The sequence below is a fragment of the Lissotriton vulgaris genome, chromosome 6, assembly GCF_964263255.1.
Source record: "Lissotriton vulgaris chromosome 6, aLisVul1.2, whole genome shotgun sequence".
Classification (NCBI taxonomy): Eukaryota; Metazoa; Chordata; class Amphibia; order Caudata; family Salamandridae; genus Lissotriton; species Lissotriton vulgaris.
This window is the reverse complement of record NC_141694.1, coordinates 908,948,326-908,976,024: the sequence shown is the minus strand read 5'-3', so window position 1 is coordinate 908,976,024 and position 27,699 is coordinate 908,948,326. Positions and strand designations below refer to the sequence as shown.

At 46.7% G+C, this 27,699-nt stretch overlaps 1 protein-coding gene across 6 annotated transcripts in view; it reads left to right on the top strand.

Annotated features, from left to right (window-relative positions):
* The window catches only part of BIRC6 (baculoviral IAP repeat containing 6), a 2,386,688-nt gene that overhangs the window by 1,958,959 nt on the left and 400,030 nt on the right, over positions 1–27,699 (top strand). For all 6 annotated transcript variants that reach the window (XM_086926902.1, XM_086926900.1, XM_086926901.1 and 3 more), the window contains one exon: positions 21,287–21,452. In XM_086926902.1, the coding sequence (XP_086783028.1) occupies positions 21,287–21,452 (166 nt within the window). The remainder of the gene's footprint in view (positions 1–21,286; positions 21,453–27,699) is intronic.

The following is a 27,699-nucleotide window of genomic DNA, read 5'->3' as shown; positions in this document are numbered from 1 at the left end:
GGGGGTAATTCTACATTAAGGAATCTGCAGGTAGATTCGTCTCTACCAGATACATCTTTACCGAAGGTAAGTAACTCGTACATTAACTCTAAAAGGCTAATCAAATAGTCTGTGTTATTAGATGGTATATATATGTTTGTGATTTTTTACTACTATTGTAAAGTTCCTACATTGTTCTGCTCTTAATTTCAAAACTAAAATAACTTTTTATTCCCCTATTGGAATACTAGCCTCAAGTTGCTTCTCGTTCATTTAATAAATTATGCATTCCACTTTGTTTTGCACTGATCTATACAGCATTTCTAATACCTGCCCTTTAGTGAAGGCAGTATAAGTGTCCCATACCATATCTGTTGAGATGGGGTATAAATTGTTTAAAATAACTCGATAAAAACCTTTGGAAACTGCCTAGTTAAAAAAAATAGATCTCAAATCACCTTCTGCCATTTAGGGTTGTGTCCTTAACTGCCAACTCCAATTCAACTTAACCAAGGTCTAAGGGAAGGTAAGCCATTTAATCCTGGCATATGAGTGTCTCAAGGATTTTTCTGATATACTGTCCATCACAGCAGTAAAATTAACTGGTCACCAGGCAATAGGCAACAAACTGATTATAGCAACCTGGATTGCCAACATCTGGACCATAAATCAGAAATAGCTTAAACATTTCCTAGCTGATTACTAGGCTTATTAAAAATCCATCCATCCTTGGCATCTGCTCGAATTTCCAGGAAACGGATAACTGGCTATATCCACTATGGTTTGATATATTTTTTCTGCTTCTGTCTTGTGCATATATCTTCTGCCAACAAATCAAATCCCCATGATAAATGTCCAAGTATTTTAGGAACTAATTCGGTCTCTGTAGCACAAGACTCCATTTAGAATTAAAGACGATCTTCACTTTATTCCATTCACCGGTGCAGCCGAGTTCTTTGTCCTGCCATTTGCTTGTGTACATTGTACAACAGTACCCAGGGCAAACTGTAAACATTATCTAGATCATGATCAATTAGTGTGCAAGGAAGAGAGAAAGAAAGATTCTGTATGTTTCCACTTTTCCCTATTCAAGTCAGACCTCCTGTGGCATCCTTCTCAACTCATTCTTTGCACAGGGCCTTCATGTCCCCTGCACATTTTTTGGCAAAGGAAGGAGAGGGAAGGGGAATAAGTTATCATGGGCTTGCTGGGTCCGGTGCCTCTCACTCTCTCTGGGTGTCAGTATTTACTCCTCAGTGATTCTCTCTCAGGACGATACACAGTACTCAAGAAACCTAAATAGCGTTATTTGAGTAGATATGCCAATTCTACAACAAGCCATTGTTATAATTTAATCTCTGAAAGTAAATTATCAAGATCCTTAGCATTTCTTGCAGTATACCTTTTATTTGGACCCCTACATTTCTGATCGATACTTCTAATTTCAGATTCTTCACATTTACAATAATCCCAGGCACCAGACTAGACCGCAAAGATTTTAAAAAGCATAGCTCCTGTGTGCCGGTACGTGGCGCTGGGCAGCTCTGTGTAGACTTTATTTTACCCCGTAAGTAATGATGCCCCACATATAAGCGCCACTTCTGCATGTCGACGTCCGTTCCTTTTTTCCTGAAACTTCATACGTGGATCTAGAGCTCTCTTCCTCTTTTTCCTCAAAATTTCACGAGTTTTATCTGAAAAAATTGTAATTCAGTGCAAAAGCGAACTATGTACATCCCTAAATCTACAACCTTTAAACTTTTTAGGGACTGTTGCAAACTGATGTCTGCGACAGATCCCCCTTGATCTATGCATCAGGTGTTTGGGGCATGGCTCCAAGACTTGCAAAGAGTGTGCCCTTATGAAACTGAAGGCGGTCCGGGTATAGGAAGTGAAACCGTGCACCGCTGAGCACTGAAAGAAGTCAATGAAGTCTTACTCAGTCAAGGGCACTAACCCCTTCTTGTTCTTGGGGGCGTTTCTGTAACAGATTGTCATTGCGGTCCATATCTTATGGTAAGTCAAACTTGAAGCACAAGAAGGCCAAGCAAAAAGTATCCCTGTACTGCCACTCTCTGCCAGAGAAGTCGCAATAATTGCAGTCCTCGGTCTCCCAGTCCCCCGCCGAGGAGCAGATTCTGCAGCTGATCCGGTTGCCCCCATAGTTTCCTGGGCCATCAGCTGCATCACAACAGATTGAGGCATTTAAATAGGCCATTATGCAATTAGTTGTACTCTTCACCTCCCTCTGACCCAAGGATCCACAGAGGCCTCAATTCAGGTTGCTACTTGCATTTGGTCCTCTCGTCGACTGAGCCCCTTGAACCTACCTCGGGATCCACACCAACTCCAATGTCCAAACCAAATCCATCTTGACCACGACCGAGGCCAATCTCTGAATCCACACCAGCGCACCCGGTTTCTGTACAGCCTGATTCTGACAATATATAGCCACTACCACAGAGCTGTCTTCAGTTCCATCAAATTTTTTTGGTACCAATCCAGATTGAAATTTACCTCCTAAACATTACTGTGGCGATGATGGGGATGGTACACCAACAGAGGAGTGACTAAGTGAAAAGCTAATTAAACAAAATGTGCTCAAAAGAATATATATATATTGTGGTATCTTTTTGTGTCTCTATACTGTACGTATAAATGTGTGCACAAAACATCATACACACACCCACATGCACAAGCATGAAGTACTTTATCTCTATCTCCCCTTAAGGAACCAAAAAAAACCCCTTTGAGGAGGACACCTCCCAAGGGAACTAATATCCCAAGTATTTCGCAGGAGGGAAGGAAAAATCTTTCTTTTTTATGAAGGACCCTCACTCACCACTAGTTGGTGACATGCTTCATTATTGGGTCCCCGTTGGGGTGGCCGAATACCCCCCACCCCCAGCATGCTACAACGCCTGATTACAGTGGAGCAGGACACATCCCGCTCCGCTGTAATCGGGCGTTTCACACCTACCCCCAAGCAGGAACAGCATACAATGGTGGTGAGCCTCAGAGGCTTCCTGCCCTTTGTTATGCTGACCATGGCATCTCCAGCTAGTGGAGATGCCCGTCCCCTTGACCAACCTTTCTTTTGGCGGCAAGGTCAGCTGGAACATTAGTAAACAAGAGAGGTGTGTCCCCTCGGCCAAGCCCACCCCTAAGGTGCCCTGAGCTGAAGTGACCCCCTCCTTTGAAATTCCTCCATATTATTAATGAAGATTATAGCCAATAGTGTTAGGGGTATGCCCCCTACCCAGAGGGTGTGGACATACAAAGGGTGTAGTCACTCTAAAGGTAGATAGCCCTTTGATTACTGATTCCTAACCCATGTAAAGCCCCTAAATTGAGTATTTAGGGGCACCCCGGAGCCTTTATCCTGAGATTACCAACGACGTACGAAGAAGAGGACAAAGGAGAGTCGTGCAGCAGCGAAGACTGAAGACACCAACTGACTTGGCCCCAGCCCTACCGTCCTGTCTGCAGCCCTTAAAGACCGTTCTACAGAAGAGCGACTCGTCTGCAGCCCAGCAACCTCCAGAACCCTGGGAGAACTGCCTGCCTTAAAAAAAACGCATGATCTCCGTGTACAGTGTAGGAAGGTGGATACCTGACTATGGTTGCCCCAACTTTTTGCCTAGTGTTTTTAGGTGGTTTTCGACTTAGTTGGCCTGGGATCCTGCTAATCAGGACCCCAGGCTATCTGCTCTCTCTGTAAAATGGACTCCATGTACTGTAGGTACATACCAAATTGGATATTGGGTCACCCTTGTGAGTCCCTGTATAAGTGTACCATAGGTACCCAGGGCATAGGTGCACCCAAGGCCTACCAGGGGCTGCAGCATATATTATACCACCCCTGGCTGGCCACCTAAATTGGCACAGCTGGCTAATCACTCAGCTGGGGCAAGGTCGTGTAATCACCCCTTGCTTAGGTGTAGTATTCCTATACCTACTTACATATAGACACATAGTAACCTATAAGTCACTCCTATGGCAGGCCTTAACAATCCTGGAGGCAGAGTGCTTGGTTATGTGTGAGATGGTGCTCTAGCATGAGCTGAGCCTGTCTGCAGCTTTCGGAACCATGTCCTTATATCTGTTCATCGATATTGCCATACCATATAGTCTTAAGTGCATTATAACCCTTGCGGTTAATGCTAACTTTGGTTTGGCTTTATCCAAACATGTCGTGTAAGGTGTCATACGCTTTGGAATACTACCCCCTCGCCAATTGTGGCGACGGGGGTAGCATTCCACCCTTCTAGAGGGAGAAGACATGTTGAAACTACTGTACCCGGTTTAAGTTAACCAGAACCCCAGCATCATAAAATGGATGCTGCTGCCACAGACACAAGTCCGACCTCCTGCTGCTGGGAGTCCTTCCAGTCACGGAGGTTTGGACAATAGGTTTCCTGCTTGGGGAGGTGCGAGCACCACCCCAGACAGGAGGATGTGTATTGGGACAGGGAGGGCTGAATAGAAACAGACACTATATCCCGAGCAGAATCAACTTGTATACAAAACAACTATTGAATAAAATATCGTATTCCAAAATAGGTGTCAGTTGTGAGAAGTTGGCTTGATATGCAGTGCTCACTATTCTAGTGATCACTATGTATCAGTCCAAACAACCCTTATTGATGATTGGTTGTAAGTCAACCTTATAGACCAGCTATCCTAGTAGCGTGGATACGAGCAGTCTTCGGGCTAAACTCTAGAGGGCGTGTTAAGCCAGCTGTTATACCATCACATATACCCCTTGAACACCAAGTGAAAGGACACCACACAAGTGTTATGAAAATAAACAGTGTATTTATTTAGATCACAACAGCCCTGTACTCTTTATGAGGACAGGGTACTAAGCACACAACAAAACTCATACGAAAATACTTTAAGTTGCACAATTTACACAAATGCCCGAGGGGCACGGAAAACCATATACTACAAAAGTGGAATGCGAAATTACTAGCAGGTAAGTACTGTACTAATAGGCTTTGGAATCGCTAGGACTGGACTACTGAACCTTCAGATTACTAGCAGGAGGCCTAGGGGACTCGGGTGCAGAGTGTGCACTCTCACGCGGGATGCGGGACAAAGTCTATGGATGCTAGAATTTACAAAGTTAGTGATATCGGACGAATCCGACTAGGTAGAGCTGAAACGAAAAAGGATCTGGACCCTTGGATAGTGAGGCTATGCTGGGGCACCGAAATCCAGAAGTTACCTAGCCCAGGGGCTGCGGATGCATAGGTCTGGAAAGACGTCGGGAATCCTCGTTGCAGTCTATGGAGCCTGAAAGAAGAAGTTGCTGGCAGGCGACCAGTGAAGAGATTCGGATGGATCCAAGCCTGGATCGGAGATGGAAGACACCTGTAAGCAGAGGGGACCAAGTTCTGAATCACTAGCCAGTGATTAGATGGGCACCAGGATGGCACCAGATGGAGTCACCTCGACCAGGTGAGTGGGCGACGCTGGGCTCTGCAGTCTCACGGACCAGGAGGCGTTGTCGGCGACCAGGATGGAGGTGCAAGCTGTCCCACGATGGTTGATGCTGTCGACGTCGCTGGACCCAGGATTGGGGCAACAAGTCTTGGCAAATTCAAGCCCACGCGGTGGACCTAAAATGGCGTCTGGAGTGGACCAGGAGGGTCCGGGGTGCTCCTCTTTTGGAAGGGAGCAAGGGCCAGTCTGGAGCAACCAGACCAGCAGTGGTGATGTCGTCGGTCGTCGTCGGGAAGGCCACAGGCCAGCGGGCTAGTAGCCAGACAACGCGGTGAGCAGCCACAAAGCAGAAGGGCCCCACGCAGATCTCGTGGATGCTGGGGGGCTGGACTTCGGTGCTGGAGCTGCTCAGGGTCGGGGCTTCTCGGACCCCAAAGCACTCACCAGAGGATCCCTCGGCGGTCATGCTGGAGAGAAGTCGTGCAGTTCTGATGATGGCCGGTCCCTCGAGGTCTCGTCTCACCTACGGTTCCCAGCTTAGCTGTAGAGGTAGGTAGAGGTCAGAGGTGCCAGGGAAGCCGGGTCTCGTCGTGCTGGTCGGTCGGATTCCGGAGGAAGGACGTGCAGCAAACCGCAGTGTTCTTAGATGGTGCCTGCGGGTGCAGGGTGACTACTCCTTAGCCACAAGGGAGAAATCTTGAGAAGAAGTCGAGAGTTCCTTTCGTAGAAAGTAGTTTCTTGATTCAAAGATGATCTAATTTGGAAGGGTCCCCGCTCCTGCCTTTATCCTAAAGAAAGGGGTGGGTACGCGACTAGGTCCTGCCCTAGGGCTGGGACCAGGAAGGGGGGTGGTTACACCCCTCTCCCATGCCGGACTTTCCCCAGCTCAGGGGCTGGTGTGCCCCTGGAACTGGTTCTAGCCGGCAGATGCGTAGTGAGCACCGGGGTGCCACTTGCAGTCACCTTCCTGTAAAGCCCTGCCTACCCAGGATACACAAAACCCTGTCTGGGATGGTGCTAGCACCGCCCCTGACAGGAAACCCTTTGTCCAAGCTCCCCTCGCTGGAAGGACTCCCAGCTGCAGGGGGTCAGACTTGTGTCTGTGGTGGCAGCATCCATTTTGTGATGCTGAGGCTTGAGTTAACTTTAACCGGGGTTCACAGTTACATGCATGTCGTGTCCCTCTAGAAGGGTGGAATGCTAACCCCGTCGCCAGAATTGGCGAGGGGTTAGTATTCCAATTCGTATGACACCTTACTCGACATGTTTTGATAAAGCGATACCAAAGATAGCATTTAACCGCGAGGATTATAATGCACTTAAGAGTATATGGTATGCGTTATCATGGAACAGCTATTAGGACTTGGTTCCGCAAGCTGCAAACGGGCTCAGCTCATGCCAGAGCACCATCTCACACGATTCCAAGCACTCTGCCTGCAGGATTGTCAAGGCCTGCCATAGGAGTGACTGATAGGAATCTGTGTGTCCATTTTAGGGTTAGATATAGGTATACTATATCTAAAGCAAAGGGTGATTACACCACCTTGCCCCAGCTGTCGTGCAGCCAGTTGTGTCAGATTTAGATGGCCAGCCAGGGGTGGCATAATACATGCTTCAGCCCCTGGTAGGCCCTGGGTACACCTATGCCCTGAGTTACAGGGTCTGATAAGGTGGCCCAGTACCAATTGGTAAATGCACCTACGGTACACGTGTCAATTTAGTGAGAGAACATTAAGGCTGTGGGTCTGATTAGCAGGCCCACAGCCAGAGAAAGTCGTAAACCAGTGAAACAAAAGCAAAAAATCTGGGTGATCATAGGATTGCAGACCCTACTCTCCTACATGTCTTCTTCTTTAACGTTCTTTTACAGCATCTCTTTGGATTGCTAGCCAACACGTGTTTCGTCTATTTACAGCAGTTTATGCATTTAGACTTCATCAGGGCTAGAATGTATAACAGAGACAACAATTACAAGCTAAATATGTCAATTAATACATATTTAGAAGCAATTCAGAGAAGACAAGTTTTAATCCGAACCTCGTCATAGCATTGTTATTACCAATGACAGGAGCATTCAGAGTGAGTTTTTCACTTATGTATCAGTGTAATAGATTAGAACAACACCCCAGTGTGAATTCACCACCAAATAAAAACCAGAAAGTCCTACTTTGATTATGAGGAGAAGAAGTGCAAAAAAGACTCAAAAGACCCTGAGCAAAAAGACCAGAATTAAAGTGAATTGAAGTGAACAAGAAACGAATTTTATGAAAGCATATCCAACCAAATACTAATCAAAAGGATAAGTTCTAGATGCCTCCAAACCCTAAATGACTCACAATGCGTACAAAAAGTATGAGAACCTGAAGTCAAAGCTCACCAGTCTGTTTATTTGTGAAGCTGGCGTCACCACTAGCTGTCTGTTCCAAGCGGCGCTGTATATAAGCTGTACAGCAGACAAATCACAAAAAAGATTTTACTATATGGAGTGTAACACGACCTCGGAGTGACATTAACACTCCCACTTCCATATCTTATTTCACAAAAAAGGGGATATTAATATTAAAACCCCAGCGCTAAAGTACATTGAAGTGTTTATCAAGTAGTTACCGAAAACATTATTCAATTAGCCCTACTCGCTCTAATTTATCGTACTCTAGTACGGGCATGTTTAGTTATTTTAACGAACAATCTTTTCAACAAATATTAAATATTTCCAAATTATCGTGAGTGATAAAAACTTGTTCCAAAACAAATAGAACAATCAATTTTACAGTTAGAGGGTTTAGAGGGGATAACGGCTCTCGCAATGCTCATACCAATGTTATTTCTGATGTTGTAAATCACGATGGCAGGACGAGAATGGCGTCTAGCACCGCGCCATCTTTTAATGTCCATATATACGCCAAAGAGATGCTGTAAAAGAACATTAAAGAAGAAGACTGACACCTATTTTGGAATACGATATTATAACCTCTTAAGCGCTGCTGACGGCCAACGGTCGTCACAAGCGCTACCTCCCCAGTGCTGCGCACGTCCATTGGACGTCAATTCAGCACTAGTTCCAATGGACAGCGCAGCACTGGGGAGGGATATTTACACGCAGCTAAGGTGTTATTCAATAGTTGTTTTGTATACAAGTTGATTCTGCTCGGGATATATTGTACATCATTTTGTTAATGTGGTTTACTACATTATTCATGACGATAGATAGACGTCCTTATTATCCTTAGTAGCAGCTCTAATAATTCTATTTAGTACTATTGACAATAGAGCGCAAGCTGATAACCTTCTATCTAGTGCTTTTCATTGTAGAAACAGACACTGCCTGGAGCAGACTAGGTGCTCCATGCATACCCCAGTTCAAACCGGTTGCTGGGGCACTCCAGCCCCAGCTCTGGCGCGAAACTGGACAAAGGAAAGGGGTGTAACCACCCCCCTTCCTGGTCCCACCCATAGGATGGACCTAGTGAGTAAACCAGCCCCCTTTAGTTGTATAAAGGTAGGAGCTGACCCAGGAGATTTTAGATTGATCCTGAAATCGACTTGAAACGAAACTCTGGACCCTTCGACATTCACCTGAGCTGAAGACTCTCCCTTGTGGTCAAGGAGTGACCACCCTGGGCAACCAGGCACCATCCAGCAACTTGACGGCTTGCTTTGTCCCCGTTCCCGCCGGAACCCGAGCACAGAGCCTGACAATATCCAGACTCCCAGACCTCTCTGACCCCACTGCACGACTCTAGCACAGCTGAGCACCGTGGAAGGTGTTGGGACACGTGGGACCGGACATCTTGGAAAACCTGCAACTTGCTAACAGCGCAGCTCCTGAGGCCTCCTCGAAGCTGTGCACTGGGGACTGAGACACACCGACACCGAGCTCCACCTGCACCAAAGACCAGCCCTCCACACTCCACGAGATCTGCGTGAGGCCCTTCTGCTTGTGTTCTGCTCAAAGCGTTGTCCGGTTGCTGGCCCGTTGGCTAGTAGTCCTGTTGCGACGATCCTTTTGAAAATCCATCGCTGGTCTGGTTGCTCCAGACTGGCCCTTGCTTCCCTGAAAAGGTGAAGTACCGAAGACCCTCCTGGTCTGCACCAGAAGCCTTTTGTGCATCCTGCGTGGGTTGCCTTTGCTTAGGCTTGTTGGCCCTGATCTTGAAGTCGACCCCTCCATCTGCGAGAACCTTCGTGGGACAGCTCCTCTCCAGCACCTGGTCGTCCTTGACGCCTCCTGGTCCGCGTGGCTGCAAAGACCAGCTTCACAACAGCACCTGATTGCTCTTCGACAACGTCTGGTTCCTTCCTGGTTCCACCCGGTCGCTGACTAGTGACCTAGACTCTGTCCCCTCTGCTTTCAGGTCTTCTTCAACTCCGATCCACCCTTGGATCCACCCGGACATCTTCCTCCTGGTCGCCTGCAGCATCTTCTTCCAAGGCTCCATAGGAAACAACGAGAAAGCCCGACACACTTTGACACCTTTGTACCCGCAGCCTGTGGGTGAGGTAACGCGAGTACTTTGGTGCTCCTGTAGGGAGTGACTATCCTAGTGTCTAGTTGTGTTAGTTGTATCTTCCTAGTTAGACCGGAAGTGTCCTAAATCTCCATTTACTTACCTTTTAAGTACCCATTGACTTTCTATTGACTCTAGCATGAGTGTACTGACACTGCACGAGCCGCCTGTGAGCCTCCTACTCCTAACCTAAGGGTCAGATAGTGTAGCCCCAGCGATGCCCTAGGCCTTTTCCTTTCACAAGTCTTGGTTCTTATACCACTTACTTAGTGTATGGTTTTATGCGCTCCTAGGGCCCAACTATAAATTGTGCTATTTAATGTATTTCTGAGAGTAACTTGTTATGTGCTTTTGCCTCTGACCTCATAAAGAGTTCAGAGGAGTGTGTTAGTGAATAAATACATATATATTTTATATATATCCTGTGTGGTGTCCTTTCATTTGGTATTCAAGGGGTTACATATGGTAAAACAGCTGGCTTTACACGCCCTCAAGAGTCTTTTAGCCTAAGACTGTTCTGTCCATGCTACCTCTAGGATAGCTGGTCTATAAGGTTGACTTTACAACCATCACCATAAGGGTTGTTTGGACTGGTGCAAGGTGTTCACTAGACTAGTGAACAAATTATACCAGGCCAACTTCTCACATACAGTATGCCTGTCCAACAGAAGACCAAGTGTAAAGACAAAAGCTTTGCCTGTGGAATCGCGAAGTCGATCACCTCTGCACCAGAAGCCACGGCCCGAGTCCAAGAGACCTACTGGTCCAAAAAAGGTTACTCGGTGATCCTGCTCTAGAGTCTCGAGGGTTGACCCCTGCCGGACCCCAAGTTGACGCATGCAGCCTCTGCATGACGACCCCCCCCCCCCCCCTCCTCCAACCGCAACCACACTGGTAAGCTGACTACCGAAGCCAAAAGACACCCCTACACCTGGAGCCCCTGGACCTTGGGGAGATCTACCAAAGGTATCCTGAAGCTCCAGCACACTCCAACTTACCTGTGCAGTTGTAGGTTTCTGTCATCCAGCCTCCTGGCCTGAGCCTGCAGCCTTTTTCTGATTCTAAGATTCTCCATTTGTTCGTATTCTGCTTCCGATGCTGTATTCAGCTAAGAGTGTAAGTGTGGTGGTGCCTTGTGCTCCCCCCCCTCCCCTCCCCCCTCCCTCCCAGTCCTTACCTTAACCCCCAGAGACAGGCTTACCAAGCTGTTGTTCTTACCTGCAAGTAGTACCACTTCGATTGCCCCCGTTCTTCATTCAATAATGGTGGCACCAGAACCAGAGTTTGACTTCTGCACCTGGCCGCCCCAGTGCCACTGGTGGTGCTGTGAGGTCACTTACCTGAACCTTGCCTGGTACTAATTGTTTATCCAAAAGCTCAGTATCGTAAACAGTTTACTTAACTGCATATTGCTGATTGTGTTTCCTCCCATAGGATAAAATTGTACTGATTGAAAAATGCACTATGTCCACTTTTTACGTTATAAAACAGTGATATTGCAGAACATATTTGACTACAACAATGTATCTTTGGTTCTATAAAACAAATATACCTAAAGTCATATTTTCACAAACCATTGGTCCTGCAGAGGAAAAATAAAATGATAGTAACGGAACCTTATTATCATTTTATTTATCCATTACTGCTTAGGAGCAGGGGCCGAGGGAAGTCGTGGTGTGCACACTCGTAAGTGCACATGACGGTTTGGCCGGCTGCCTTGGGCCAGCCAAACAATCATGCACTCTTTGCTTGTTCTCCACCGGCTGTATTGCACTGTCTGGATGGAGAACATGCCCAGCCTCCCAGTCCCTCTCGGAGCGCTAAGCCATGGCACTCAGACCAGCTGAGCCCGGGCAGGTAATCCGGGGCTGGATTTGGAGGGGGACAGGGAAAATTGAATAGATGTACGTTTTCATCATCGTCATCTGTCAAAAGCACGCACACACGCATACACCCCCCTGCGACACCACTCTTACCTGCAGAGTCCGTGGCTGGCTCAGACCAATCACAACACTGTTGTAAGGCAGCGTTGTGATTGGCTAGGGGAGTTTGGGAGCCTGGGTGCTTTCTGCGTCAGAGAAGAAGCGGCGGCTAGCGACCAGCAGGTAAGATTGCTTTATTTTTAGGGCTCGCCTATCTCATTCTGCAAGGAATGGATAAGGGAGAATTTTAGTGGGCAAAATAAGTTCTCAAACCATCGGGCGGATTTCCGACAGTTCACGTGAACACAAGCACGCGCTTTTCCCTTGCTCCCGAGCCGCCTGCCTCCGAGAGCTTCACTTCAAAGGGCTCCCCTGCCCACTGCTTCACACTTCACAGCCACCAGGCTGTGTCTCCCATTTCTCCTACCCCGCCCACTGCTTCACACTTCACGGCCGCCAGGCCGTGTCTCGCATTTCTTCTCCCCCCCTCCCCACAGCAATGCCAAGAGCTTGTTTGGTCTTTCCTCGCCATCTGCTGCTTGTTTCTATCTTTCGGTTTATACTTTTTGCTCCCCTTTTGTGTTTTCTTCTTTCTTTCTCTGGATTGAAGTCTGTTGAGAGAAAGTAGGTGCCGGCTCCCAAGCCAGCTAAAACTTTAGTGGGAGCGAATCATTTTATGACAGGTGACAACCTGTATGGAAGGAGCCACGGCTTTAATGTTCTTAGACAATATTTTAAAGACTTGTGAATTACTTGCCATTAAATGGTTGCATGCCACCAATCAAAGGTTTTTGCTCATTTTAATGGTTTTCTTAACACAGCATTCTATATTAGAGAGTGCACATTTCTCTTTTTGTTAAGTCACTGAATATGCAGGTCTCCATAGAACGTAGTACGAAACTAAATATTTTATTTGGTAAAGTAATATTTGGCTAGATAGAAACATGTGCTGCCATTGGTATAAGTTGCGGGCCATGCTTCTATGAGCATCTGCTTAAACACACAATCGAAAATATTTTTTATATAAAAATAATAATTACAAATGGGCTAAACCACAGCAATTTGTAAGGGAAGAGCCCGTCTCACTCAAATGTGGATTGCTGGGCGCTAGTTTGTGTTCATTGTGGGGGAGGATTACTTGGCGTCAGTAGCTTTCCAGCCTTCAGTGTGTCTCCATGCCTCGGAAGGCGCAAACAAAGAGATCGATTTAGACTCATTAACATACTGATAGCTCTGTAACAAGAGTCGGCTTCGAAAAATTTGAGGTGTGCTCTCCCCTAACTTAAGTTCAAAAAATGCGCTATTCTTTACTTATTTTACCAACAGCTGCTTTGAAATTCAGGGGCCGACAAAGTCAAAAGAGTTTTGATGTACTGGGCGAACATGGGCCTATACTAGAGTATTTCTTGTTTCCTTGGTTGTAGCAGGATTCTGTAAATTAAAAAGAGGTTAAAGGCAGCATGAGACATCGCTACAAGTATTTTATGATTTTCTAGACAGGTGCATGAAATACGCTCAGCCTGGGCCCCAGGGCTTGTATATTTAGAGGGTCACATGCCGCAGGTAGCCCTCGTCTGTAAGACCTGACTTTCAGAGCTACACTTGCCAGTTTGTGTGCAATTTTTTTCTCCAATTTTCCTGTTTAGAAATGCAGTCCGTTAAAAGTGGACTGTCCCATTTCTTTATTTTAGGGAGTAGAGTAGTGTTCCTGGGCCAGTTAGCATGTTACTATAGGCATGAGTTCTACTGCCCTATTTGTGAAACAATTTTTATTATTTTATATTGATATTCAGATGTACTTGTTTTCATGATCAAAAGGCTAACAAGCAAGCTTGTCATGTACGCGGTATAACCGGTGTCCTGCAGAGTACACGTGTTTGCCAAGCGAACCCTCTAAGATAAGTTATTGTGACTGAACCTGCTGTCTGCTGGTAAAAAGTACACATATGCAGCAGCCTCCTAGGCCTTGTAGTTGTGGAATGGTAGTATAATATTACTTTTAATAGTTTGAAGCTTTAAGCACATTTTTGTTTGAACTTGCATTAATCTGCATTCCTAGCACCCACCACTTGCTGGAAGTTAACTGGACTGGAGTAGTCCAACTATGCCCCAAGATTGAGGACATCTCAGTATTCACTCAGGACCGCCCCAAAGGTTCTCCAAATTAGGAAAGATTTGGCAATGCACCTCCAGCAATGCTGTAACAGTGCAATCCTGCTGCAACCCCACAGCCTCTCCCATCAGTCTGTGACTGCGTGCCTTTGATCCTGTGCTGCACTCTGCTTCCCTCTGTCTAGGTTGGTGCTATCGATCTAAATACATACAAGATATGCTTATGGACCTTTGTGCATAATACAGACTGCAAACTCCATGCCTTTGGAATTTCTTTGAGTTTGAAGCTGGTAAGAGAACCACTGAGGCGTGAGGTCCTCTTGAGGTGATTGCAGGTTGGGGTATTACACTGCCTTCAATACGCATCTGGAAGGAGTCCATGAAGTCCAGATGCTGCCCATTTGATCCTGGCCTATCCACTGAGGGTGGCATGTGTCCCAGAGTAGGGTGGTTCTGAATACAGGATGAAATCAGAGAGGATTTAATTAGATTCATGTGGTGCATTCTGTATCACTTTTCCTATTGGTAGAGTTTAACCCTTTCCAATAAACTTCAGCCTGGAGTTTTTGTCACTAGAGAGACTGGTGCCAGAAGTGATCAGAGGTCACAATAAAGTCTTTGATGGGTTTTTGCTGCACCATTATTAATAAAAGGGCAGACACGTAAAGATGCCTTTCTAGGGATATTCTAGGTCTTCCATATCCATTAATAGGTGAACTCCGAAAATAAAGACTGTGGGTCTTATTTACAAGCCCCTTGCGCCGCCAGTCAGTCACTGTTTCCATATTAAACATGAGGCACAGGCGGCGCAAGGGGCTTGTAAATAAACCCCTGTGAGTTGTAATTGTTAAGGTGATTGTTAGGGAGCTCTGTTGTCACAGGCTCACCTATATCACCTTAGGCACTTGTAGAAGAGAGCTATGATACTGACAGTGTGATCTGTAGCCCATAACAGTACTGGTGGTGAGCTTTCTAAACACAGATAGGGTGCTCTGTTCCCTGTGGATACTGGCAGGGAGTTTTATAAACAACAATAGGGTGGTACTTGTTCTTATAGTCACTGATAAGGGGCCGCGAAAAGGCTGCTGGAGTCTGCACCTTTAACCAAGATTGGAAGAGTTGACCGTAGGAAAATATATATTAATTCGAAATAACCAACTAGGTGAAAGATAAGTTTTCAAACTCCTCATATACTACCACAATACAGCAGAAAGAGGTGTCTCAGACTGCCCCAGTAGACCTGGTGACCAGATCTTCAGAAGCAAATTCTGGGATGGCCTCAGACATAGAAGTAGGACTAGAGGTTGGAAATGACCTAGGGCACAGAGAATCGATTCCCAGTGTCCCCCATTACAAATTGTATTGGTTGTATGGATTGTTTCATATTTCAATGTTGCTTCTGTTTGCAGCCTTGCAATTGGGCTTGCAAATTAACACACATGGAGGCCCCCACTGAGGCCATTGTCAGAGAACATATTTCAGTGAGTCTTCAGCATTCCTGTCCAGTGAGTGCTTTCTTTATTTTGTGCGGTCTCAAGACCATAGTGAAAGGCTGTACCTTCTTTTCTTACTGATATCATCACAGCCCAGGATATCTGCACAGTGGCTTCCATGGCCTCTGTCATGAGGTGGAGAGAACCCCAAGACAGTACGCGTTTTTTCTCTGGCATGACCTTGGACAAATACGAGCAATGTTTCACTTCATCAGGCATTTAGAGAAGGCATAGCTTCAGAGCTGCTTCCACTTCGTAGGCACCTGTGCAGACTAGCACAGATGACGGCGCAAGGTGAGTGCCAGGGTGGATGGATTTCACCCTTTGCTAACACCAGGCACCCACTAGAGCTTTCCACATGCTCCATTTGTTTGATGTAATTGTTCATCCATGTGCTTCAGGTCACTCTGCTGTTCTGGGCTTTGGCACAGCTGGAGCATTAAAGGATCACAGAACATTTTAGCGCAGCCACTGTTTGACACAATTGTGCTTTTGCCGGAAAGTGACAGCTCATATATCCAAGAAGCATATTAATAAAGTGAAATCTGAATACATATAATCATTGGTAAGTTATCTTCAGAAACCATCTCTCTATGGGATTAGGAAACATTTAACAAGGAACAGGCCAGTAATTTTATGACCAATAACTAATTTTCTAAAACAACCCTGGTTTGCAGATAGGAATTGCTCTGACACTGCTACCACACCACCACCCCTCTTGCTGGAACAGATTGTTAGGCTTTTTCACTCTGCCACCAGGTCAAGAACGCCAAAGCGGTTGCTAATTGCGGTGACATACAAATGCTTCCGCAGATGCCTATGTATCACCAGAGGCGTCACCCTCTATGGGCCAGCGATCCCACTGGAGGGGTCTCCTAGTGGGCTTACAGTACTCACTGCACAACGGATCATAGAGTGGCTGGAAGGAGATACCCCGGCACTAGGGGACTTGTACCGTGATGGAACACTCATACCGTATACGTCTCTGGTGAACGATGAGGGGTTTCCGCCGGGGCAATTCCTTACACATCACTCATTGATAACCACGTTAACAGCCAGATGGGGGGACATGACTACTGAACTGCGCACACATCTTACCATGCAGTACCTACATGTCATGGGACGTGGCAGGCACCGTATCTGCTGGTTTGCCGCCTCCCTTAGGACTCATGCGGCACTCAGCCTTGATCCCCTCCGACGCAAGTGAGAGTTAAACCTGGGACGGCAGCTGTTAGATAAGGAATAGGCACGGATACTAGAGAGCCTGATACACATCCCCAGAAATATGCGGTTTAGGCAAATTCAATTATACATTATCCACAGGGCCTACCTCACACCTGCCATGATCAACCAATATTTTCACCGTGCAGATGTGAAATGCCCGAGATGTGCTGAACTAGGAGCTGAACTGATACATATGTCATGGAGCTGTCCCTGGATAGGTGCTTACTGGAACACAGTGGCTACAATGTTACACACATACACAGGCCGCGAGTTGCCTTTTGATTGGTCAATATACCTGCTGCACCAATTTAGTAGGAGACCCATTACTAAGGTGATACCTCGGTTCCTAGATCTGGGGATGGTGGTTGCTAAACGACTCCTGACTAAAAGATGGAAAGCAGCGGATCCACCGCATGCACGAGCAAGGCATCATTCGTTGCTCGCCTGGGCAAAAGCAGAGAGCTTCGCCATCAGGCATGAGGAAACATTGGGTCTGCGTCAAGACCCCGTGGGGATACATTGGGATGCCCTCTTACATGAGTTGCAGCAGACTGAGGAGGGGGAACTGAGGCATCACACGTACCACTAAAAGGTTGCATCGCAACATTCCATAGTCACACATGCGCTAGTTAACTGGATGCACAGACGTGAACGCAACGTTCTAACTAGACAATGCGATGTAAGCATGTGCAGAGACAGGGGAAAGTGAATATAAGGGCAGGTCACTGTTATTACTGTTTAGGTCGAGCTATTTATAGCTCTGAACTATTATCGTTGAAACAAACTCTATGACCAAGAGGATTCCAAGCCGGATTCCTCCCAATGCATGCTGTCTACTGAAGCGTGACGCTTCGCCAGGCGCGAGCTTGGCCTCACTCACACCCCATATGCTGTCTCTCACAGCACCAGACATCAAAGGGTGCTGTTCCCCTGCCCACTCCCCCCACCACCCCAAAGCAATGCCGAGTGCTTTTCAAGTGCCCACTTCCACAACGAAGTTGGAGCAGTCCTGCTGCTCATGTTTTAATGAGGACTGCACACAGCATTTACGTAAAATTGTCACGGAAAGCTAATAAGAGATACGAAGTGTCACTTAATTTAGTAAACAAATCACTCATCTTTTTATATAACAAGACTCATGCATCTATATGATACATCACATAGGAACTGCACCAAAGAAAAACACACAGGGCTCTGTTTTTTAAAATGTATTTTGGAACAAGACTGAAAAAAAACAATGCAGTGATTAATGTATTTAACATGAAGCTGCTGCATCAATGCTGTTCAGTGCACCAGCAACCAGGAAAGAGCAGCACACAACAAGCCTGTCCTTCGACCACCACACAGACAGCAACCACCCTTCAGTCAGGTTTGCAGCAACCATCTTTAAATGATTGAGCTGCTCTGTTCGGCCTTGACAAGATTTGCAATTCACGATGTTTATTTGCACACCATCACCCCAACTAGACATCCGCCTCGCACACCACCATGCTCCTTCCCTTCCAATCGCTCACTCCCCTGCTCCGCCGCCCCCCCCACCCGACTTAAAAGGACGCTTCGCACACCACCATTTGTGTCACATACAGACAATCACGCGCTCTGCAGGTCACCTTTGCCACTAGCGCTTTGATCCCTATCACTCCCCCTCTCTCTTTCTCTCGCCTCCTGTCTCTCCCCCCTCTCTCTCGCGCTCTCTTCTTCTCTCCTTTCATTTACTCACCCTCACACACTCGCTTATGTTTACTCTCCCTCCTTCCCCCCCCTCCCATATCCTCTCCCTCCAAGCCCGTGGCCTCTCATTAATGCCCACTTATCTTCCCTTGGCCTGCTGCTTCTTAATCGAGTGTGCTTAATTTACCTCTGATTTTTCTCTCACTCGCCCTTTCTCTCTCCCTCTTCACAGCCCTCTCTCTCATTAATCTTCCGCTGTCTCTCAGTCTTGTTAATAAGACATGCTGCTGTTTTCAACTCCACCCTTGAACTCCACCCTTGAACTCCACCATCCAACTCCACCATCCAACTCCACCATCCAACTACACCATCCAAATCCAAATCCTACATCCAAATCCACCTTCCAAATCCACCCTCCACCCTCACCCTCCAACTCCACCCTCCAACTCCACCCTCCAACTCAAACTCCACCCTCCAACTCCACCCCAAACTCCACCACCCAACACAACCCCTCAATGCCACAGCACCACTCAATGCCACAGCACCACTCAATGCCACAGCACCACTCATCGCCACAGCACCACTCATCGCCACAGCACCACTCAACACCACAGCACCACTCGACGCCACAGCACCACTCGACGCCACAGCACCACTCGACGCCACAGCGCCACAGCACCACTCAGCGCCACAGCACCACTCAGCGCCACAGCATCACTCAGCGCAACAGCATCACTCAGCGCAACAGCATCCCTCAACGCAACAGCATCCCTCAACGCAACAGCATCCCTCAATGCAACAGCATCCCTCAACGCAACAGCATCCCTCAACGCAACAGCATCCCTCAACGCAACAGCATCCCTCAACGCAACAGCATCCCTCAACGCAACAGCATCCCTCAACGCAACAGCATCCCTCAACGCAACAGCATCCCTCAACGCAACAGCATCCCTCAACGCAACCGCATCCCTCAACGCAACCGCATCCCTCAACGCAACCGCATCCCTCAACGCAACCGCATCCCTCAACGCAACCGCATCCCTCAACGCAACCGCATCCCTCAACGCAACCGCATCACTCAACGCAACCGCATCACTCAACGCAACCGCATCACTCAACGCAACCGCATCACTCAACGCAACCGCATCACTCAACGCAACCGCATCACTCAACGCAACCGCATCACTCAACGCAACCGCATCACTCAACGCAACCGCATCACTCAACGCAACCGCATCACTCAACGCAACCGCATCACTCAACGCAACCGCATCACTCAACGCCACAGCACCACTCAACGCCACAGCACCACTCAACGCCACAGCACCACTCAACGCCACAACGCCACAGCACCACTCAACGCCACAGCACCCCTCAACGCCACAGCATCCCTCAACGTTACAGCACCCCTCAACGCCACAGCACCCCTCAACGCCACAGCACCCCTCAACGCCACAGCTCCCCTCAACGCCACAGCACCACTCAATGCCACAGAATCACTCGGCACCACTAATTGCCACAGCACCCCACAACGCCACAGCACCACTCAATGCTACAGCACCACTCAACGCCACAGCATCACTCAGCACCACTCAACGCCACAGCACCACTCAACGCCACAGCATCACTCAGCACCACTCAACGCCACAGCACCACTGAATGCCACAGCATCACTCAGCACCACTGAATGTCTCAGCATCACTCAGCACCACTGAATGCCGCAGCATCACTCAGCACCACTGAATGCCGCAGCATCACTCAGCACCACTGAATGCCGCAGCATCACTCAGCACCACTGAATGCCGCAGCATCACTCAGCACCACTGAATGCCGCAGCATCACTCAGCACCACTGAATGCCACAGCATCACTCAGCACCACTGAATGCCACAGCATCACTCCGGACCACTGAAGGCCACAGCATCACTCAGCACCACTGAAGGCCACAGCATCACTCAGCACCACTGAAGGCCACAGCATCACTCTGTGCAACCATTCAACAACAACTGGTTCTAATATGTTCTCTCAATGTTTCAAGCTTTATTACAAATGTCACAAAAAGATGTTAATATGTCACTTCTGTTCTTGGATTTTCATCACAATAAAGTACACTGAACATAATCTTCCCAAAAGTTATTTACAAAAGTTTAAGCTATTGCCATTATAAATTACAATAACTTTTATTTAAGTATTAATTATTTTAAAAAATAAAAGCCATTGGTATTTGTTGTATTAATACATCTAAGTCATGTAAATACAACACATATTGCATTACAAATGCTATAGGTGTCACGTTTGCGAAAGTTAAAACTATTGGCATTGTAAATGACAAAGCTATTAATTTCGCTATTTTCAAAACCAACACATAAATAAAAAATTGTCATTTACAATACCAATACCTCAAACTTTCCTAATGCGAGACCTATTGCAAGACCTATTGCATTGCAAATGCTTGTTTATTTTCTATTTGTCTGAAACCTGGCCAACTGTCTGTTCCCTTCGCAAACGTTTAAGCTGTGGAGTTCGATTCCTGATCAGTTGCTGTCAAGGTTCTGGACACTGTATTTCTAAGGCAGATTATTTCACGGAACTCTGCTACTCTGACTGAATGTCCCATGTCTACTCAAGTGATAAGTATTTGAGGAATTGAGCAAAGGTGTAATGCTGTCTCGTGATTGCATGGCACATAGGTGTCTGCCTTTGTGTCAGCGGCTGAGCTATTAAAATATTTTCAGGCCAACCTTTTTTTGCTCATTTTCGATATTTAAAAAATAGGTTATCCTCAAAGGAAATGGAGTATTCATCAGAATTGGAGGTAAATAGCTTTTCTTTTACATTGAAAGTAACTGCAACTATGTATAAGCAACTTAATTTTCCAGACAGACTATTTATCTTTGATTGAACTGAGCCCAGTACTTGTGATGTTACAGGTTCTTGCAAGTTACATCAATGCATCAGGCTGCACTTCGCATGGTGAATCACAATCTAGCGATGGTAGAGGACAAAACAGCAGTGCTCTCCCTTCTGTTCTACAAGAACTGCTGAGCCAGTCTTGCCTAATTCCAGCAATGTCGTCATACCTCCGCAACGATTCTGGTAAAGTGCTGTATTGTTTTTTAACAAAGATGATCTTACATAAAAACTTTATAGACAGCTGCTCTCTAGAAAATATATTTTTTTCATTATAAAAATCAAACAATTCCAGAGGGTAGTGTCCCCGTACAAGCTGCTGTCCAATTTAGTTTGGGCTTAAAAAAAGAAAAAAAATGAAGTGTTTGATGTGCATTGTACATTGTGATTTCCATACCTAGCTCACAAACCATTTTTTTTATATATATATTTATATATTGACGCTCAAAACTCCTCCTAGTTGCACAGGAAGGATGCAGCACTCGCAGTCCAAGAGTCAAGCAAGAAAACTTTAATCAGGGGGAACGGGTAAGCACAGACGCGTTTCGGCGTGAGCCTTCGTCAGTGTGTCACTGGTCAGTATCATGCAACCCATTGAAATAAACAAAGTTTAAGACATTGACATAAACATAGGACTACACCCTATTGTGGCCGCTGTGGGCACCATATTGGAAGGGTGTTCTTTACAAGTAGGGAGTTTATCTAATACATGGTGATTATTCTCACGTTTGAAAAATAGAGCCGTGGATCGGCTAGTGTCCCATGTTATTAAGTACAATGCCTTATTTACAAGTGAACTTACAAACAAACAGTGCAAATCTCAGCAAAAGTCACTAGACACATTGTAAAAGTGTTGGTACCCTTCATGTGAAAGTCATTCATAGTTCATTATCCGAATTCAGCATGAACAGTGAGAGCTATTGTTCCATGGAATGCTGGACAGAAGGGTGCTCTTACAGATTAGTAAGTCAGCAAAGGAAAAAATCTGTACAGGGAATATATACACACAAAGGAATCAAAAGAATCAAAGAGAATTAAAAACGCAAAGAAGAGGCCCCATCCGGTGGGTATGTAAGTAGGTAGTCGTACTAGTCAAAGTGAGCCTCACACAATCTGTCATGATTTACGTTAGCTGCTCCTATACATATATATGCAAAAATTGCGATCTACATATTTACATATTTCCACACCTATGGTAACCTATCATCATCTGCAGATGAGAGTCTCAGTTGATATTTTACTTGAAAAAGAAAAGAAATTTATAGTCAAAATTCAAAGTTTCAAGTTTTCAAAAATTCAGACTTTCAAAATTCGGGAATCTCGGTCGGGAACAGGATCAGGATTTAAGTAATATGGCAAAGTGTCATAGAGAACATATTGGGAAAACATATTCAGGCAATGCGTTCAGTGCAATAATGGTACAATTGAAGTGCTGTCAGAGGAATGTACTTGTTGTGATTGGACTGGCAGCTAATGTACCGGACTTCCCAAAAAGAGGGAAATATACTCTACCTCCTACACTTTCACTTCCCCAGATGACATGCTAATTCCTCCCCGCTATTGAGTCCGCCCGGATGTTTCGTGGAAAGATCTATAATGTATCTGGACTCAAGTCTGCGGAGTCTCCTTAGTCTGTCTCCTCCTCTTACATTGGGCGGAACAATGTCCAATCCAAAGAATCGGAGTAGTTTGCGGTCTTTGCTGTGTTCTTCCGCAAAATGCCGGGCAACCGGATATGAGGTGTCTACTTTCTCGATTGCCCGTTGGTGCTCCAGGATCCTCAGTTTGAGTTCCTTGATAGTACTGCCTATGTAGCGTAAGCCACACGGGCAGACTAAACAGTAGACCACAAACTGGGAGCTGCACGTAATAAAGTGCTTGATAGGCACTTTCTTACCGGTGTCAGGTATATCAAAAGATAATACCCGTTTGCTGCCACTACAGGCCTTGCAGTGGCCGCAAGGGTAGAAGCCCGCCATCCGCCTCAGGGAATTAGTTTTGGGTATCTGTTTCTCTAGGTGACTGGAGACAAGCATGTCACTGAGTGACCTAGCCCTGCTGAAAGTAATTAACGGATGAGCGGGTAGGTCATCTGCAAGTACATTGTCTGTTTTCAAAATGTGCCAATTTTTGTTCAACATGGCTTTCAGATCCCCGGCTCCCCTAGAGTATGGAGTGATGAGTCTGAATTTACCATCTTTCTTGTTTGATTTCCTGTTCCTCCCCGTTACAGGGTCGTTAATTGCCAAGAGTTCAGATCTTTTCATCTTCCTCACTTTCTTGAGGGTATTTTTGAGTAAAGTGTTACCATACCCCCTCATGGAAAATCTGCTAACACATTCTGCTGCTGCCGCCTCAAAATCGGAATCCTTAGAGCAGTTCCTGCGGATTCTTAGCAGCTCTCCGTAGGGAATGCTGTTCTTGAGTTGGGTGGGATGGCTACTGCTGGCAAACAGAGTCGAGTTGCCAGCAGTGTCCTTTCTGTGCAGTGTTGTATGCATCAAGTTGTTCTCAATGTACACCTCCAGGTCTAGGTACTCCGCTCTCACCGGACTAACCGAGCCTGAGAAGTGCAGACTGAGATCATTGTTGTTAAGAATTTTAATAAATTCTTCCGCTGAGTTCATACCTCCATCCCAAACAATAAACAAATCGTCAATGTAACGATACCAACATTTTACATGCCCTGTATCTGTGCCTGCTGTGCAGCTCCTGGGTACCTGCTCCTCCCACCAGCCAACGAAAAGGTTCGCGTAGCTGGGAGCGAAGAAGGTACCCATCGCCGTCCCTGATGTTTGTATGTACAGTTGGTCCTCGAAGAGGAATATGTTGTTGGTTAAGCAGAATTCTATAAACTCCAGGATCATTTCGTTATGGCATGCGTATTTCATTTGCCGTTGGCCCAGAGCATGCTTAATAGCTACGAGACCCTGCCTATGGTCAATTCGCGTATAAAGACTAGTAATGTCTAAGACCATTAGCAGGTATCCAGAGTCCCATGTTAATTGCTGGATCTTTCGTGTCCCTTATATAGGATTTCAACTTGATTACTAAGGGAAACAGTGTATTATCCACGAAACGTGACATGTTCTCGGTCAGGCTGCCAATAGATGAGATTATTGGGCGGCCTGGAGGGTTTTCTATGTCTTTATGAAGTTTGGGGAGATGGTAAAAAGTTGGTAACATGGGGGTGTGGTTCCTGAGAAAGAGATTTTCGTCCTTCCCGAGCATATTATGATTGTACCATTTTTGTACTAGAGCGTCATATCTAGTAATGCTCGTTTGGTATACAGCATTCGTATACTCCTTGTAGAAATTTTAGTCCGCAAGTTGCCTCAAAGCTTCAGTTCTGTACAGGTCTCTACTCATAAGAACCATGTTACCCCCCTTGTCCGAGGGCTTGATCACTATGGTTTCATCGCTGATCAGGCCCTTCAATGCTTGGCGTTGACATTCAGTGATATTATTTGTTGAAATTGACGGTTGTGATTTTCTGTAAGTGGTCAGGTCTCTTTTCATTGCCTCCGTAAAGACATCTATCGCGTCCCAGGATGTTTGGGGTACAAAAGGCGACGCCGGTTTGAAGGAGCTTTCCTCTCTTTCTTGTTCGACCCCTTGGAGGGCAGCCCGCTGTGCGATAGTTAGGTGTTCCTGTTGTTGGTCGGAATCTTGATTCAATCGTAAATCCTCCAATGCCTCGATCGCTGGCAAGTCTCTAGCGCGGAGTATATCCATCTCACTCATTTTAGAGCCCTTCTTGGTGTTTTTTAGATGTGGGCGCAGCTTGAAATGTTTATGTAGCTTCAGCTTTCTAGTGAATCGAAACAGGTCGATCCTTGTTTGGGTATACTCGAGGTCATTTGTGGGACAGAAAGTGAGACCCAGACTTAAAACTTCCAATTCTGCTTCCGTCAATTTTTTAGGTGTTAAGTTCACTACAGTTAAGCTGGCTTGGTCGGTGTTATCCTCAGGGTTCACAGTTATTGTTTCTTGTTCGTCTGACGGCTCGTCCATCGGGAGGTCCTTGTGCTTCCTCTGCCTCCTTTTCCCGCCGCCTGCCCTCCTCGTCCTCCTCCTCCTGTTGATGTTGCTGTTGCAGGTACATCCGCATCTGCATCTGTATTTGCATCCACATCTGGTGGTTTGTTTTTTCCGCCCCTTAGCCAGGTACTCTTGATTATCTCGTATTCCTCCTGAAAAGGGGTCTTCTTTGGTAGGGCTTCTTGTACATTATGTGCCGCATCCTGTGAATCCAAGTCGTTCTGCCTCCGTTGCTCATCTCCTGACTCGTTCTCAGTCAGGTCTGATTCTGACGTGGCAGGTTCAGTCTCCGGTATACTGCTCATTGTTGCTGTCATGGTTCTCTTCTGAAGAGCTTTACGGGGTGCATCAAACCTTTTTGCATATGTTAAGACGCGTCCAGTTGCGTAGTCATTGGCGTCGCGCTCATATTTCTCTTGTTTGCGCATTCTGATCTTTTGTTCATATTTCGCCAATCTCGCTTTCATCTGGTCTCTCATTTGAGATATGGTTGTTTTTATCCCCTTATCAGTTTCCTTCTCTAGCTCCTCATTGATGGTGTCAATTTCTTCCAACACTTTCCCCCTATCGCTCCAGGCATATTTAACTAGAATTTTCAATGTACCCTCGCAGTAGGATGCTGTGTGGTCGAACCAGTCTGTAAGCAGTTGGGGGTCCGGGTGTTCATATGAGGGTACCGTGTGCACTCTCAGCCCCCTCGGTACTCTCTTTTCCTCGATGTAATTAGTTAGGCTTGTAGCCTCCCACCACTTGCGCACTCCGCGCTCGTGCAGTTTTTCCAGCTTAATAAAGGTGTCTTTTAATTTACGATCCTGTGTTGTTTCTGCAGACGTGATCGTTTTACTCGCCGCTTGTGTAGATGCTCCTTTGCGTTTGAACATATCCTTTGCCGCGTTCATTCGTTCTGTATCACAAAACATTTTGCCGTTTTTTGCCCCTGTTAATGGGTATTAGTGACAGGAATGGTTGCTTGTATTATTGTATTCATTCAGCAACCTCCGTGCTCGTTCCCCCCCATTTTGCCGCTCTCGGTACTGCTGACGTTCTGTTGGGCAAATGCTGCTACACGCTTTACATTCATGCGTGAAACGGAAAATGCAGAAAATCTGCTCTATATTTATATATATATAATCCGTCAGCCAACCCACCTACCTGATGGGGCACGATATGACATGGACTCTACTCCCCCACACCGGCTACCTGACATGCCCAAGACTGTTGCATGTTGGGATTTGGAGTCCCGGAAATTCAACACGGACTCTGATTGGCTGTGCAGACTGCAAGGGGGAGGGAATACAGTGCCTTTAAACAGACAACGGGAGGTAACTGGGAAGCAGGCTGTTAAGGGACAAGGCGCTGAGGAAGGCAAGATAGCCGAAATGCATTCGCCATACCAGGACCCTTGAAATAAACGGCTGTTTGTTCTGTGTTCCCCGCGTGGCTGCTCATCTTTTTCGTGGCAAAAAGATTTTCAACAATGTTTACTGCACAGCCAGACGTGCAGAAGAGCGAGCCCTGCAGCACCAAGTGACTTTGGGTTTTACTGGCAAACCGGCTGCTTGCAGCCTTACAACAATCGAGGAATCGATACAACCCAAGAGTCCGCCAGGAGTCCCAACGAGGAGGAAGCAAGCAGAGGTATTTTATCTCCCCGGGGCGCACACAGTCTCTCATTTGACTGCTCCAGCTTCTGACCGAACTTGGGAGGAGAGGCGCAGCAGTTCAGCGGGGACACAGGGCACGCACCGCAATGTTCTTTCGTCCGTCAGCCAACCCACCTACCTGATGGGGCACGATATGACATGGACTCTACTCCCCCACACCGGCTACCTGACATGCCCAAGACTGTTGCATGTTGGGATTTGGAGTCCCGGAAATTCAACACGGACTCTGATTGGCTGTGCAGACTGCAAGGGGGAGGGAATACAGTGCCTTTAAACAGACAACGGGAGGTAACTGGGAAGCAGGCTGTTAAGGGACAAGGCGCTGAGGAAGGCAAGATAGCCGAAATGCATTCGCCATACCAGGACCCTTGAAATAAACGGCTGTTTGTTCTGTGTTCCCCGCGTGGCTGCTCATCTTTTTCGTGGCAAAAAGATTTTCAACAATGTTTACTGCACAGCCAGACGTGCAGAAGAGCGAGCCCTGCAGCACCAAGTGACTTTGGGTTTTACTGGCAAACCGGCTGCTTGCAGCCTTACAACAATCGAGGAATCGATACAACCCAAGAGTCCGCCAGGAGTCCCAACGAGGAGGAAGCAAGCAGAGGTATTTTATCTCCCCGGGGCGCACACAGTCTCTCATTTGACTGCTCCAGCTTCTGACCGAACTTGGGAGGAGAGGCGCAGCAGTTCAGCGGGGACACAGGGCACGCACCGCGATGTTCTTTCGT